This window comes from Siphateles boraxobius, unplaced genomic scaffold, assembly GCF_051911475.1.
Source record: "Siphateles boraxobius isolate OS27281-9 unplaced genomic scaffold, OSU_SipBor_1 18, whole genome shotgun sequence".
Lineage (NCBI taxonomy): Eukaryota > Metazoa > Chordata > Actinopteri > Cypriniformes > Leuciscidae > Siphateles > Siphateles boraxobius.
In genome coordinates this window covers 3,688,949-3,705,746 of record NW_027508788.1, presented here as the reverse complement: position 1 = coordinate 3,705,746, position 16,798 = coordinate 3,688,949, and the positions used below count along the sequence as shown (strand labels likewise).

Genomic DNA, 16,798 nt, shown 5'->3' with positions numbered 1-16,798 from the left:
TCACATCAATGCTAGCAATGTGGTAAATCATGGTAAATCACGATAGAAACATGGTAAATCATAGTAAATAATACTATTACATGGTGTATCATGGCAAATCATGCTAGCAATGTGATGAATCATGGTAAATCATGGTACAATCCTGGTAAATCATTCTAGAATGTGGTATATCATGGTAAATCATTCTATAACATGGTAAATCATGGTAAATCATTCTATAACATGGTAAATTATGGTAAACTATGATAAATCATGCTAGAATCATATTAAATCATACTAGAATGTGTTCAATTGTGGTAAACCATGCTAGAGCAGGGTAAATCATGGTGAATAATACTAGAACTGGTATATCACGGTAAACTATGGTAAATCATGCTAGATTCATGGTAAATCATACTGGAACATGGTAAATCATGAAAAAAATCACACTAAAATTAGGTATATCGTGGTAAATCATGCTAAAACATGGTCTATTCCATCTATGATGTCAGTGGTTAAATGCTTGCTACATGAAACTTAATGTCTTTTGATGCTTTTGAGCTTAACTGCCTTAACTGCCTTAACTGCTTGAACCCCGATAAATGCTGCTTGCAGCTTTAATTATAGTTGATTTTGTAGTTCATCATAACTAGAGATGAAATGGCATGAAAATTTCATTTCATGATTATAGTGACCAAAATGATCGCGGTTATCACAGAATCCTGTTCAAAGAGTACTAATACTGCACAATAAAATCAATTCATCAAGCTTTGTCAAAAACCAGCAAATAACCAATATAATTAGCATTAATATGCACTTTTTGTTTACATAAACATTAAAATAATAACATTAAAAATGATGGCCAGATTTTAAAGGAGTGTCTTGCAACATGTTATCTACTAATTGGTAGCTAAAATGTACAAGTTCAAATAAAGCTTTGACAAAAAAAGGTATTATTAAAAGAAATCTCGCATATTTCAGCCTTTAAATCATTTTTATAAAAATATTGAGTCATAAAGATAAATTACTGACGTTTACAATGCACATTAGCTTATCTTTTATTATTAATAGTAAAATTCGGTCCGATTTTCCCGTGGCGTCTGTCGTTGCTATGCCACCATGCACTGCGCTCTCCTCAGTGACAAAGACGTTTTAGCCTAGTTGCTCATGGATTTCCACCATCGAAAAACGCTTGCTGTAGCTTTGCTACAAGATTTATTTACGGAGAAGAGAAAAACACCCATAGTGTTTGGATGCACCCCCATCCTTCATGTTGACTGAGCTTCAGTGTTGTTTTTTCATCTCGCAGCGCCTGGAAAAAAGAAGTGCGTCGCTTCAATTATGAGCTTCCTACATTTGAAATAATGAACTTGAGCGCGCAAAAGACGCGATATGTGAATGGCCCATTGGCGAGCTACCTCCAATCAGGCCACAAGCTACTGGTAGCTTGTGAGCGACGTTTTGGAGACCCCTGCCATACATGAATTACCCATGATAGATTTATACAGGTGGAGCTGGGCAAGGTGGAGGGTTTCTGAAAGCACTGAAACTGTACATCATATTCACGAATCAACACAGAACATCCAGTTTATTTTTGTTCATCTATGATGCATCCACTACTAATTTGCATATTCTCCTGGAAAGTCCAACTCTCTGTGAGCGCCTTGCTTCCATCATAGTGAGGCTGGTGAGACGGTGTCTCGTTTAGATATCTCTCTTAAAGGTCAGCTTTGTCCAGGAGCTGATTTGACACCCTTCATTAAACCAGATAGCTGTGAGGGTTTTAATTTAATTTTTTCCTTTCTTTCTCTTTCTTTTTCTCTCCCCATTAATTTTATTTCCATTATTTATTGTTTTTAGTATGTTACTGTCATGTATGTCATGATTTTTTTCATTATAAATTAGTTGTATTATGTATAGATGTCTTTTGAAGTGCAGATGAATCTAAAGTGTAAAAGTGTTCCTATTGTGCTAGCAACACCAAGGTTGTGACTTTATTTAGAAATAAAGGCATATGGAAATACAGGATATGGAAATGTAAATTTAAAGTCTCTTTAACTGGTAATTCTCCTGAGCAACTGTTTTCAGTGTAAGAAACAGGCAAAAAAGTAAAGCTCCTGTTAAACATAAACTGTTTGTTTAGATAACATTTTAAATTAGCAGTAAATTCTGGTATTATGAATGTTGTTTATCCAGTTTAAATCACACCAGAATTTTTTTTTAGGCAAGTAAACCTAATTTATCCTCCTCTTATGCTGTCTTTGATATGTCAAAAGTAAAAAAAAAATGTAACGCACTGATCTACATTGAACGAGTAGTATATTTCTGTCCAAATATTGATAATTTCTGTCTAGTTTTAGTGCAAGCTTACTGTCTTAAGCGTGTTGTCTTTTTATTGGATTGTAAACACTTGACATGAACCACATCAGCAAACACATCGTAGGGAAAAAGCCAGTTAACCCACTCTAAACCTCTTTCAAATGCAAGGCTTGACATTTACTCCTCTGATATCATCCTTCTTTTGACGTGCGCGGATGTCTCATCATAGCTCAGGAAGATCTAAGGCTGCAGCACCTGTTGGGAATGAGTATTGGCCTTTCTTGTAAAGTACGCCTGGCTCACTGGCAGGTAATGGCTCAAAGCTTGAGTGGCAGGAATGTCTGTAATCGAACCGATGTTACATATGTAGCTGTGGGAGAAAGCCTGGTACATTGTGCCTGTCTGTCAGTCTTAGACAGGAGCTCGTGATGTGACCTCCTTCCCCTCCTTTCAGTCAGTCCATTCACCCGCTGTCTGCCATAGCTGGGGATCTTTATGTAGGCCTCTTTTTTAAATTTTCTTCTCTGTTGCAAGCCAGGTTAATATACTCATGCTTTATGTCAGTCTTCAACATCCTGTCATTACATCTTAGCAAAACACACCAATTAAAGATGAACTTTTAGAAGAATATGATGGTTTTCTAGCAGATTAGTAGCCAAGAGTTGGGCAAAATTCTTCATTTGCACGCTTTCAATTCATATGCAGAAATTTGAATTAGAATAACAACAAACTAGGTGAAAGAAATTCAACAAAGCCACATAACTGTGCCTATTTTTTAATTTACACATTTATTTATTCATTTACAATGATTTTGTGAACTGATTAGATATATTTCTAAATAAAGATATAAATCTAGATATAAATTAAAAATTAAATGTTTTAATTGCAGTTAATTGTTTTGACAGTATCTTAAGTTTTAATTGCTGTTAATTGTTTTGACAGTATCTTAAGTTTTGACATACCGCATCCCATAGAATTGACTTTGAATTTAAATTTAATATTTATATTGCCATTATACATATACATGTGTGTGTGTGTTTATATAGCATGTATTTAGTCATTTAAAATGTTTACATTATTTACAAATTATATAAATATTGTAATATAAGCAGTTCTGAAGTCAAAGGGAGTCTAACCCGGTAGCAAGGTGTACCTAATAAAGTGGCCGGTGAGTGTGTGGGTAATATTCTTTTTCTTTAGATTTAATAATAAATGTCTATGATTACCATTTCAAACAGTGATTATTAATAAAGTCTGATGTTTCTGAAAATACCTCAGTATTGTGTATGCTAACATGTGTTTGGGTAATACAGAAAAACAACATTTAACATATGCATTTCTTTGAATTTCATTAATTTTTTAATATACCTCTTTAAATTCAAATTACAATCAAAATTTGATATCCTTGTTACCTCAATCAATTGTTCTAATCAATTCAAATCAGGAATTGAATTGCCATTTATTGAATTCAGTTTAAACCTGGTGACCGTGCAATTGCCAATTTTTAAAAAGTAAAAAGCAATATACCATTCAATACAATCTTCTGCCAAATAACACCAGATAATTTCTACGAATTTATTTTGATTAATTATCCCATCCTCCTCTCCCCTCACCCCCATTTATTTCCCTCTCTCTCTCTCCAGTTCTTTTGTGAACTACTTAACACAATGTTTGCTAATATGGCCTTTTATAGCAATTAAATGCTGATTTGGTGGTGTTGGAGTAATCGTCACCCCAGGCTATCTGTGCTGGCCTGGAATAAATGTGTGTGTTTGTGTCTGTGTAATGTATCATAAATGATTCCTCTCACACACAGGGGGTTTATATGCAGCTCAGGGGGTGAAAAGGCTCATGCAGGTGTTAAATTTGAGTCAATGTTTGGCATCGTCTCTTTTCACCCGTCTTTCTACTGCATGTCTACTTTTCATAATGCAGCTTTAGGGATGAGCATTTTGCCAAAAACCTCACTATTGACTTAGTCTAGCGAGACCTCTGCAGGAATAAATCAATCCTGATATACAGAAAAAAATATATACTGAGATATCATTACACTGCATTTCTGGAATTCTTGATTCTGATTGGTAAGTCATGGTATTCTGTGTGCAATATGTGATATTTCTTTAATATCTGCCCACATAATGCCATAACGGACCATTCAGAATCAAATGTATACAACACTTCAATGGACGAGTATGTAAGAAAGGAAGAAAAAAAACAAAAAGCCTCCCAAAAGACCCTCTTGTGTGTAGAACTGTAGTTATTGGAATAAGGAGCCAACACAAGTATTTTATATTGCATTTATAAAACAGTTAAAAAGGGAAGTTAATATTGAGTTATTTGCATTTTTAAACACATTCTTGATGGTTTCTCTGTCTGTTTTTGCTCAAACAACGGAAATAATTATGGTTAGCCACATAAGAGCCATTGTGCATCTTTGAGAAACACAGTAGTTGTTTCTTATGCTGAATGATTCAGTGTTTTGGTCAAATAAATTGAGTGAATTATTCAGTAAAGACATTCACTTGTTTCGTTCCTGAATCTACATTTTTGAACAAATCGGTTCAAATAAATTATTCAATGACTCTCTCTCAAAGTTAGTCACTTACTGTTGAATGAATGAATCAGCATTTGTGAGCAAATCGGTTGAATGATTCAAATGACTCATAAAGATACTTTTGTGGTATTATTTTGTGGTCTCTTACTTACTGATCTCTCTCTCTCTCTCCACACTCAGATATTCCATCCCTGATCTCAGTGGACAACATGGAAGAAAAAACAATTACTTACTCAATTCTTACTCGATGTTGATTTAATCAGCCCGGTCAATATAGATCAGGGACATCTGCAGGGGGAGTTAAGGCTGGCTGAATGCAGCCTGTACACAGGAGAAACACACAACCCTAGCTCCCAAAACTGTCACGGAATGTGATTTGTGACGAATACCGTAATCGTCCGAGCATGTGCATCCCTCACTTTTATTATGTCAGAGAATATGGGGAATTTACTCATGTTATTTTGGAGAACTGCCACAGGGTTGACGAACTGTCGGGATTTCGACAGATCTCCTCTATCTGATATTACAATCCATCTCCCTCCGCTCTCCGCTCCTTGCCTCTCCAGCCATCTCGCAAGCGCTGACACTTCTATCACATTGGTAAATACTACTTTAATTGATACTCAGGTTGTTTTAGAATTAATGAGCTGGCACCCATGTGCTGATGTGAGGGGAAAGAACATCTCTCTTTAAATTGCTTTGCAGCCTTTATTGCACTCCAGAAATCATATTGGCCAAACCAATCTCATTTAAATCTTCCATTCCCTAATTAACCCTCAATGCCTTCTCATGCTGCTTGCAACAGCACTTATTGTAGTTTTTTTTAGATGAACTATTAGACATTTGTGTCTCTTTGAATGTCTCTGTGTTGAGTATATTGGATTTTCATTTTTATCAATCAAATAACAATTAAACTTGAGAACAAAATCAAGTCAAGTCAAGTCAAATATATTTATATAGCGCTTTTCACAATACAGATTGTATCAAAGCTGCTTCACAGTAATAATCAAAACAACTTAACAATGTTTGTTTATTACTGGAAAAAAAAAGACATCCAAGTTTGGTAGAGCTAATCAATGGTATGATTGGTTAATTAATTTGAATATCCCCAACTGAGCAAGCCAAAGGCAACAGTGGAAAGGAACCGAAAAACTCCATCCAGTGACCTAATGGTGTCCTAACACCCCATCAAATGACCCAATGGAGAAAAAAAAACCTTGGGAGAACCCAGGCTCAGTCGGGGGCCAGTTCTCCTCTGGCGTTTATGAACTAGAGGCCGAATTTACAGTAACTGTAAGATAAAAATGTATATGAATGCCTGGCTAAATAGATGCGTCTTCAGTCTAGTTTTAAACTGGGAGAGAGAGTCTGAGCTACGAACAATATCAGGAAGGCTATTCCAGAGCTTCGGAGCTAAATGTGAAAATGCTCTGCCTCCTTTGGTGGATCTGGATATCCTAGGAATGACCAGAAGCCTCGAATCTAGTGATCTTAAAGAGCGCGATGGATTGTAAGGCGATAGAAGATCCGTTAAATAGACTGGAGCTAAACCATTTAGAGCTTTATAAGTCAAAAGCAATATCTTGTATTTAATACGGAGCTTTATAGGTAACCAATGAAGTGATGATAAAATCGGTGTTATATGATCATATTTTCTTGATCTAGTAAGAACTCTAGCGGCTGCATTTTGGACTAACTGTAGCTTGTTTATTGAGGATGCAGGACAGCCAGCTAATAAAGCATTACAGTAATCTAGTCTCGAGGTCATGAATGCATGAACTAACTTTTCTGCATCAGAGACTGATAGCATATTACGTAGCTTAGCAATGTTTCTAAGGTGGAAAAAGGCTGTTTTTGTAACATATGAAATATGCTTTTCAAAAGACAGGTTGCGGTCTAGTATAACACCCAGGTCTTTTACTGTAGCGGATAAAGTAACAGGGCATCCTACTATGTTAAAGTCGTGCTGTGAAGGGTTTTGTGGACGGTTTTTAGAACCGATAAGTATTACCTCTGTCTTGTCTGGATTTAATAAAAGAAAATTACGCGTCATCCAATCTTTTATATCATTAACACAATCTGTCAATTTGGATAATTTAGCGTATTCATCTGGCCGTGATGAAATATATATTTGAGTGTCATCAGCATAACAATGGAAACTAATTCCATGTTTCCTTAGAATATTACCAAGTGGCAGCATATATATTGAGAATAATAAAGGGCCTAACACAGATCCCTGCGGCACTCCATAGTTTGCCGAAGTTATAATCGATTTTTCTCCATTTAAGTAGACGAAATGGTAGCGGTCAGATAAGTATGACCTGAACCAGCTTAATGCTTGTCCTTGAACACCAGTGTAATTTTGTAGTCGATCTAAGAGTATTGTGTGATCTATAGTATCGAACGCAGCACTAAGATCAAGTAAAACTAGTACTGAGATACAGCCTTGGTCCGAAGCTAAAAGTAAATCATTTGTGATTCTAACAAGCGCAGTTTCAGTGCTATGATGAATCCAGACTGAAACTTTTCGTAGATGTCGTTTTCTTGCAAGAAAGAGCCGAGTTGAGCAGACACAACTTTTTCTAATATTTTTGACATAAATGGAAGATTCGAAATGGGTCTGTAATTTGCTAGGTTATTTGGATCTAATTGTGGTTTCTTAATAAGAGGTTTTATAACTGCCAGCTTGAACGTTCTTGGAACATGACCTAAAGATAAAGATGAGTTAATAATATTGAGAAGAGGCTCTTCCACTATAGGTAACACTTCTTTCAGTAGTTCAGTTGGTATAGGATCTAATAAACATGTTGTTGTTTTAGATGAAGTGATAAGTTTATTTAACTCTTTTTGTTCTATGGTTGTAAAGCATTGTAATTGTTCTTGCGGGGTGATAATTGCGGCTGAATTATAAGGCGCGAGCAGAGATCGAACGTTTACGATTTTGATTCTGATGCTTTCAATTTTCTCGGTGAAGAAGTTCATGAAATCATTACTACTAAACTGTAACGAGGTATTTTGTTCAGACGACGTCTGTTTATTTGTTAGTCTAGCCACGGTATTAAATAAAAACCTTGGATTATTTCGGTTGTTTTCTATTAATTTGCTGAGGTGCTCCGCCCTGGCCGTTTTAAGGGCCTTTTTATAACGTGACATACTGTCTTTCCACGCGATTCTAAAGACCTCTAAATTAGTTTTTTTCCATTTACGCTCTAAATTACGGGTTTCTCTCTTTAAAACATACGTAGTATTATTGTACCATGGTGCTATACTTTTTTCTCTGACCTTTTTTAATCTAATGGGTGCAACAATATCCAATGTTCTAGAGAGAATGGAGCTCATAGTGCTAGTTAGTTCATCTAGTTCATCTTCATTATCTAAATGCTAAGTATTACATGAACAGATAGGACACAAAGGGGCGAACAAACACCTGCATCTTATTCATTAACCACGCACAGTTCAGTTTAACCAGACACAATCTACGCTGGTTTAACGCTGCTGGATGAGCACTGTATATGAATGAAGTTATTGGCCGAATTCTCTTTCGAAGGGAATTCTCTTCTTTTTAAGGGTCGTTCGGCAGCCAACTTGGTCCGTTTTCAGTCATGCTAGTACAGCTCTTATCTACTTGAATAAAGAAAGGCTCACCAAGGCTATATATTTGATCAACAAAAAAACGTAATGTGAAATATTACAATTTAAAATGCTTATTCTGTGTTTTGATATATTTTAAAATGTAATTTATTCCAGTGATGGCAGAGCTGAATTTTCAACAGCCATTACTTAAGTTTTCAGTCACATGATCCTTCTGAAATCATTCTAATATGCTGGTGCTCAAGAAACGATATTTTTCAGGCCTAGTTCATTTAACGCACATTCAAGAGTATAAAAACTGCTGATTCATCTATTTAAAACTAAAATTAACTGTATTATTTGTGAGAAGGGCTTCCATTCTTCTATTAAAAATGTTATTAAGGCTGATTCAATTCATAGTGAATTTTAATGAGGTAGAAGTCTTTCATGAGAAACAGGGTTTTATCCTTTGTCCCAAGACTTGAATTTTAAATGTATATTGCTTTTATAAAACATGATGTGTGTTTCTGTATTTAAGCAAGTAGATAGGACCCAAACGTCAAACACATGATGTTCAGAATAAATCTGTGATAAAACCGCTTCACAGTATAAGCAATCTGAATGATACACAAGAGCATTTACAAATGATCCGTTACGAATGATATGTTAGCAGCAGGAAATGCTTGAAAAGAAACTGAGAATATAGAAGGTGCACGTGCCTCGGTCTTTTGCACTACCATGTAAAGTGTTCTTGGTGTTCACGTTTAGCTATGTTTTCAATGTTCAACACTACAAACAGATATACACACTAAATGTTTCAGAAGTGGTGAATTTAGTCACTGTCAGTTGAGGCACAGAGTGAGCTTTAAATATAAAGACATCCGATATTTAAGTATTTTTTTAGATGTGCTTTAGAATTTAAAGTGTGCTTTAAGAGGTATTTTTAAAGGAAAGAACAATGTTTTTTTACAAAGGTAATTTTTTTTTTTTCTAGTGTCGTTTATTCAAAGTAATCTCCAATGTATTCCAATTGCGTTTGTTACCTCCAGTGGAGCTTTTATAGCACATTCCTGAATTGTGTACAGGTTAGTATATTACAACACTTGGCTTTATGTGCCAATTAGGTATTTTATTTTAGATACAAATATTTAAAGAAAGAAAGATAGAAAAGAAAGCTAATCAAAAAGATATGGAAGGAGAAAAAAGCAATCGTCAGGACTGTTTCTAATTGCGTTTGGTCTGGGTCTTAGCGATAACATCAATTCAATTATTTTCTGCATTTGAATTGCACTGCAGCCCGTCTTCAGCATCCTGTCTTTGATTGGCTGAATACAGGTGTTTATATGTTTGGGACAACGTGGGACATGTACAAGGATACTTTGTGCCATTATCATTACCACTGCAAACAATAGGATAGTTCACCTAATAGGGGAAAGTAAGCGATAGTTTTTCTTTTTTTCTTTTGTGGAACAAAAAAAGATATTTTAAAGAATATCCTGGCCACTCTCTTCAAAATAATGTTAATGATGACAGGGGTTGATAAGCTTCAAAGTATATACTGTATATAGCAAATGTAAATTCATTTCCCAGTTACACTTCTTTTTGTCACATTTTCCTGGTTAAACATTACATAAAAAGAGATTCTATTTTGTATTCTTACCTTAGCTATGTAATTAATATTCTAAATCTCAACAAGTTAGTGTTTTTTAAGCAGTTTTACATATATTTTCAAAATAATAACTAAAGACAAAATTTTTTTAAAGATGTACCTGTAATTTCACCAAGCTAATGGCTCACAAAAAAAACATTTCAAGTTTGAATTTGACGTGACATAAGACAGTGATATCTAAGTGCTAAGTTATATTTGTATCAGGAGAAGAACAGTGTTTTTTCCTATGAATAAATATTTAATTATGTGCCTGTTTCATAAATAAAATGTTCTTTTAATATGGATCTTTTCAGTAATTTGGCTGATCTGGTTCACAAGGATTCGTTCATGATTTAGATTGATCCGTTTCTCTAGAAACTCAATGACACAGTCCCATTAGCAGCGGTTAACAGTTCACTGAAGGTGAAGATTATCAGTGAATATCATCTTAATTTTCGATCTGTAGTCAAAAAAAAGCTATCAAATGACTTAAGAAGATTTTGAATATAGTTCACAATTCGAATGGACCGCAATTATGATGCTGAAATGCTTGTGTGTCCTTTTTGAATTTCGAAATCTCCAGTCCCCATTGTAATTGCAGGCAAAAGAGTGAATTATAGTAAATAAGTGAAATTATTTACATTTTCACCTTTTGTGTTCCATGAGAGTGAGTAAATAAGGACAGAGTTTATTTTTTGGGGTGCATATATCATATTCCATATATAATAGACTTAAAAATATTCCAAACAGAGATCTTTTGTAGTACATTATGATTGTTTGCAAAGAAAGCAGAACACAATGACTCAAACTGATTTTGAGGTTATACAAGCACATCTGTAGCCTACAGTGTATTACATGAGCTTTTGGTTAGTCTCTCCCGTTGTCTGTATAATGCATAAGGCAAAACAACAGCAATCTGTTCAAGAAAAGGAAACACTTTTTGTTAATCATCCAGTTTCCAAGAGGTGTGTCATGTATGTATTTCGCAAAAGGAACATAGATAAATTAAAGATGATCTTTAAACATTTTTTTTCTGTCATTTAAAAAACTCATTACATCTACTGTATGATCCTTTTGATGTTTCTAACAGAGTCAAGTTGAAGGATGGTGTGGCGTTTCTGGGGGCGAGGGCCAGTAACCCGGTTCAGTGGACAGTTAGTCAAGACGTCAGGAGTGAGGGACACAGAGTGGTCACTCTGCACTGCCGTAGGAAGGAAGCCAACTTCGGAAAAAGGTCAGTAGCCCTTCAATCTGTCTGTTCTATTAACACTTCTATTAACCAAATTAAAAGGATTCTGGATCTAGAGAAGAATGGTATCAAAGAGACGTTATCATCAGAAGGCTGCTGGTTACTTGAATGACCCAGAAGTTCAAAGTTTAAGATCAATGCTTCAGGCAAAAACACAGCAAACTAAAAAGTTTTTTTTTGTTTTTGTTCTCACTTGCTCACAATTTTGCTCTCTTCGTAAAGTTTTGGCCAAGAAAGATTCAAACGCATACGCATTTACTGTGACCTGCACCATACAGCCCTTTGGCATTTAGTTATCAAATATAAGCATCTCTGCCTAATGACTCTTTTTCTAAACTCTTCTGCTCTTTTCATATACAAGCCCTCTGGTACTTGCAGCATGTTTTGTGCATTTCTACAGAAGCGCTACTACATTTCTCAGAAGCGCTACAGTACATGAAATAATTTCAAAGTGCAACTTTTTCCCTAACAAGCTACTTTACCTTTATATCTACTTTAAGCTAGTAGCTTTGTAGGGACTTGTTTTGTTGTTTTTGTTTTTTCCTTCCTGTACTGGGTTCAGAAGTCTAATTCATTTTAATCACTTATTTGTTTATTGTGAAATATTTAGTTTGCTACTCTACATAATACACCTTTGCCTTCGTTATATAAATAAGTGTGTTTTAATAGTTGTATTTAGTGTTTGTTTATCTGCTTAAAGGGATAGTTTACCAATAAATGACAATTCTCTCATCAATTACTCATACTTATGTTGTTCCAAACCCATTTGAATCCTAAATTAAATCTGTTTGTCATATAAAGCGATCACGTCACTTCAGAAGACTTGGATTAAATCCCTCAGTTCAAATGCAAGTTCATTTTTAGGCAAGTTTTGGTGTAATGGACTTTAAATAGAGGGACAGACATCTCTCAGGTTTCATTAAAATATCTTTATTTGTGTTACTAAGATGAAAATAATTCCTGTGGGTTTGGAACGACATGAGGGTGAGTAAAGGGTTTACTGCTGTCACTTAAGTTGAGGTACAAAATAGAGATGCAAAAATAAATTAAAGCATAATTGAATAGTTTTATCTCCCACCATGACTGTATTAAATCTAGATACTTTCACGTGCATGGTTGTATCTATTTTCTGTAATGCAAACTCTGCGGTTTATGTTCGTATTCTTGGTCCAGAAAATGTAACCTGTTTTTTTTTTCAAACTCTTTTTTGCTTTTTTTTCCCCCAGAGAGATTAGAATGACATTGACTGACAGCTGTGCTCTCAGCCCTTATAGGTCCCTCAGCTCTTCCAGTACACACCCCATTCCAACCCCTGATTAAAAAAAAGGAAAATGTTTTGCTGCCTGAATGAGACAGGGATATAAAATATCTGTGTTATTTAAGTCTGATTTAAGCCTGCAAATCCATTACTTTCAAATGTGTCAGTTCATATAATGGCCACACAGTGTGGGGTGGTAAGCGGTATCGACAGAGCTCTGAGCTTTCATGCACTCATTTTTAGCCTAAAGAGAGAAACGATGAACATTAACAGAATTTTCTTTCCTCGCCTGTAGAATTTTATATAAATCATATTCCAATAACGTACAGTTATTTGATTATGCTCGCTCATTGAAATTCCTATCCCACCTAATGTGTGGGTGTTTCGTGAAGATATTCTTGTTACTCTGACATGCTTTACCTAATTGTAATTTTTGTCCCCGGCAACTGAAAAAATTACATTTTGGGTTTACAGGGGCTTTTGAAGTTTTATGATTTGTGCGCAAGGGAGCTGTAGTTTACAACTGCTTCAAACGCACTCACCGAAATCCTTTTGACCACTGGAAATCTGGAAAAAACACCCACCAAAATTAAAATAAAACTCACTTCTCAGAATATCCCTACAAAACCCACATTTCACCTTAAGAGCTTAAGGATAAAGTTACGCTCCTTGGCTTTCAAACCTGTCCATAAAACTTTGTAAAGGAGGTTTCCTTAGAGTACTGGAGGTGGGGATATCTTCCTGATAACCATTTCTCATCTATTCTTTTTCTTTAGAGGTCAGGAGATGATAGTGAGAGAGGTACAGGAACATGTGCTAGCTCCAGTCCACAGGGGGCAGATTGGTATGGTAATGAGTTATACTTCTTTGATTTCTCCAACTCTGCCCTATATCACTAATGAGTCTTTACACACTCTGACAAAAGTTGATTTTATAATTTTTCTGCATAATTATGTCTGACTGAAATCATTTTTCCTGTACAAGGTTGTGAAGACGGGAGCTCTGTTCCAAAATCAAGTGTGCTACCTTGTTGTCTAATTACTACCTACATAAGCAGTTACCTTTTTAAGACAGCTTTCTAACTAAAATGTAACCTTAATATGTGACTGATTTGAAATGCTCTACGTAGGCAGAAACTGAGTAAAACACATAATTGCAATGTTGGGTACAAAAATCTATTTGGGTAATATTTAGTAAAATAGTCTATATAAATTTTGATCATTTCAAGTGATCATTTCACTTATCAATCTGTTTGAAATATGCCAACATAGGACAGGAAACGGCTATTTCATAGGGACTATAAAATGACTTGGCAGGTCACTAGGTTTTGGGACTGAGTATGAGGGCTGCCCCTGAAAAAAACAATTTCTCGTTGACTACTAGTCGTTTATTTAAGCCATTAGTCGACTAGTTGCATGTTTATGATATTAATTTAATTACTTAAATATATGCTTATACATCGGTAAATGGTTGGAGTCACTGATTCTGAGCTGAGAAAGAATGTGTAGCTTTGCTAACAAAACCATAATAATGTGCCTTTGAAATATAAATGAAGTGCGCAAGCGCACAAATAAAGTGGATGCACCTATAGAGAGAAATACATGTTAAGTTAAATGTCATGCAGTAAGTGTGGTACTACTGTAATTTAGCTTCCCCACGAACACTTGGATATGCGCCTAATAACAGCGCACATTTATCTAGGTTAACGTTAGAGAAAGCGGCCATGTTAACTGCTAATGTTAAGCTACTACATGTTTCAAATGATAAGCCATATTTGAGGTTGACGAATGATTGGTGATCGTAAGGATTTCCTGCCCAACATGATACCACGTGTTAACGTTCCACTGCCTGTCTTCAGTTTTTTTTTCTGAGACTCACAGGCTAATTAAAATTTGGTGGGCTAAGCCTCTTCTTGCTGCCAAACGTTTGGTCAATTATTATGAGGCAGCCCTAATGTTCATGTATTCGAGTTTGAGTTTATTAAAGGTGTTTTACATTTACATTGATTTGTTTATCAGACGCTGTTATCCAAAGCAACTTACAATGAGGAACATCAGTAGTTTTGGGCTGACAGCAAAAAAAAGTTTTTCAGGAATGGAAGTTACAATTACTCCACTGTTTTACAATTTAATTAGAATTTAAAGTTCTTGTTATGATTTAGTCAATTTGTAAGAATTTGCAATCAGTCACTGTGTAGGTGATAATTGAAGCGGTGGTAAACCAGAATTTTGGGCTGCTTAATTAAAGGACTACAGGATAAATGGTAGAATTATCCATTTTGCGTTTGAATATGCTTGCGTTACAGTACATGGCATGACAAACTACCAGAGCCTCTGATGACTCATATGAGAGCAATTATACTGGAGCGTCGCACAGATAAAGATGTGTAGTTGATAGTCGTCTCAAGCTGGAGATGATTAAGAAGAAGCAGAAAAAAAGAAATTATGTTAGTTTCTTCAGGGAATATCACAAGTCCTCAAGATGTCTCTGTCAAGCAAAGCAGCACTGCACTGTTTGAACGTGTACTGTACATTGCCAAATCAAAGCAGACAAATAACAGATCTGAGCTTTTATGGATACGCTCTATGTCTTGCTATAAGCCTCATGTTCTCTTCTTTTTCAAATGGGTGCTAGAGACCCCTTTGCTGAATTTGTAAAAATAATATCAGTCATTTTGAAATCAACCTTTAATAACTTGTTTTGTGTGTATTCTTCAAACTTATAGTAGGCAGCTATTATTGAAGATTTACTTCAAGAATTAAAGGTAGGTTAGGCAATGTCATAGAAGCTAGCAATAGCAAGCTAGCTTTGAAAGCATTAGATCCCACACTGCCTTCAGAGCGTCTCCAAAGCCACGCCTCCATCAAAACACATGAGAGTCGGAGTTAAATTACCTCATGTCTCAAAGCACACATTCGGACCAACTGCAATGATTGGAATAAACATTTTGTTGGTCCTGAGACTTTCACAGAAGATATATGTAAAATGATTCTTATTTTTTAATGTAAGTAGTTAAATTACTACCACTTCTGTTATTGATTCCTATCAGGATGTGAAGAGTTTCAACCGGAAGAACAATAAGGGTTTATGAAAAAAACGCCTACCCTTCCTTTAACTGACTGTTTCATTACAGACAAGCCTCTTATGCTCACCTCTCAGGTCTTCAGTGTCCAATGATCCTTCATAAATCATTCTAATTCTTTCAAAAAAAATTAAGAAATAAATTTGTATTATATGTGTGGTCTGGGGTTTTTAAAACCTCAAACATAAATCATGTAACACTTTCCTTCAGAGTTAAGTATGTATATATATGTATATATATATATATATATATATATATATATAAAATATAATTTTTTAGCTGTTGGTCAGACTGGGAGAGATAGACAAGTTTAGATTAGTTAGGACAGGCAAACCATCTGTTTTTAACAGTTTTTTTCATCAGATTCAGACCCCAAACATTAAATGAAGGTTAAATTGTTACCACTCTCTTCTCTCACACACACTCTCTCTCTCTTTCTCGCACATCTTCTGTCTCTCTCATCCAGCTTGACTGTGGAGGAAATTTTTCTTTTTCATATTCCTCTCAAACGGTGTGTGAAATGAGAGGATCAGTTACTCCTGGAAGGAGCAGATGTGCTTCCAGTGAATTTCTTTTGCGGAATCCCTAGCCCTGCCCCATCCCTAAAGTAACAAGCTCCACTCACCCTACTAGAACGACGTGGTAAAACTCAACAAAATATCTTTATAAGAGATATTTTAACCTCTACGTTAGTGAAGAATGTGTTGAATTTTGTTTCTTATCCCAAAGTACTTTGTTTTTGGTCCAGAAGTTCAGTTTACTAGCTCATGTTTCCATGGGTAAAGAGGCTGTAATTGGGCCTTGAGTGCTGTGTCTGGCCGTGTTTCTTGCTGTTTTGTGCTGGTATTGATTTAGCAGTGGGAACGCCACTTATCGAGGTGCTTGAAGCGGCACAGCAAGACGTCTAATCCTGGGGTTGGGACTCTGCTCAATGGGGCAGGCTATAATCCCCCATACCGTCAGTGGCGCGGAGAGCCGGGGATGATTCCCAGCATAAAACGAACAAGATACTCTTTCATCAACTTATTTATTCTTTTCATTGGAGTGCCACAGCGGGGATTAGATTGAGCCATCTTGTCTTTTGTTTTGAGTTTGTCCTTTCTTCTCTCAGCCTGTCGCTGGATCGATGGAGAGGTGGA

The 16,798-nt window shown here is 35.6% G+C and overlaps 1 protein-coding gene across 2 annotated transcripts in view; it reads left to right on the top strand.

Annotated features, from left to right (window-relative positions):
- LOC143740816 (transmembrane protein 132C) overlaps positions 1–16,798 on the top strand; it is a 173,967-nt gene that overhangs the window by 91,283 nt on the left and 65,886 nt on the right. For both annotated transcript variants that reach the window (XM_077232880.1, XM_077232881.1), the window contains one exon: positions 11,161–11,304. In XM_077232880.1, coding sequence (XP_077088995.1) covers positions 11,161–11,304 — 144 coding nt within the window. The remainder of the gene's footprint in view (positions 1–11,160; positions 11,305–16,798) is intronic.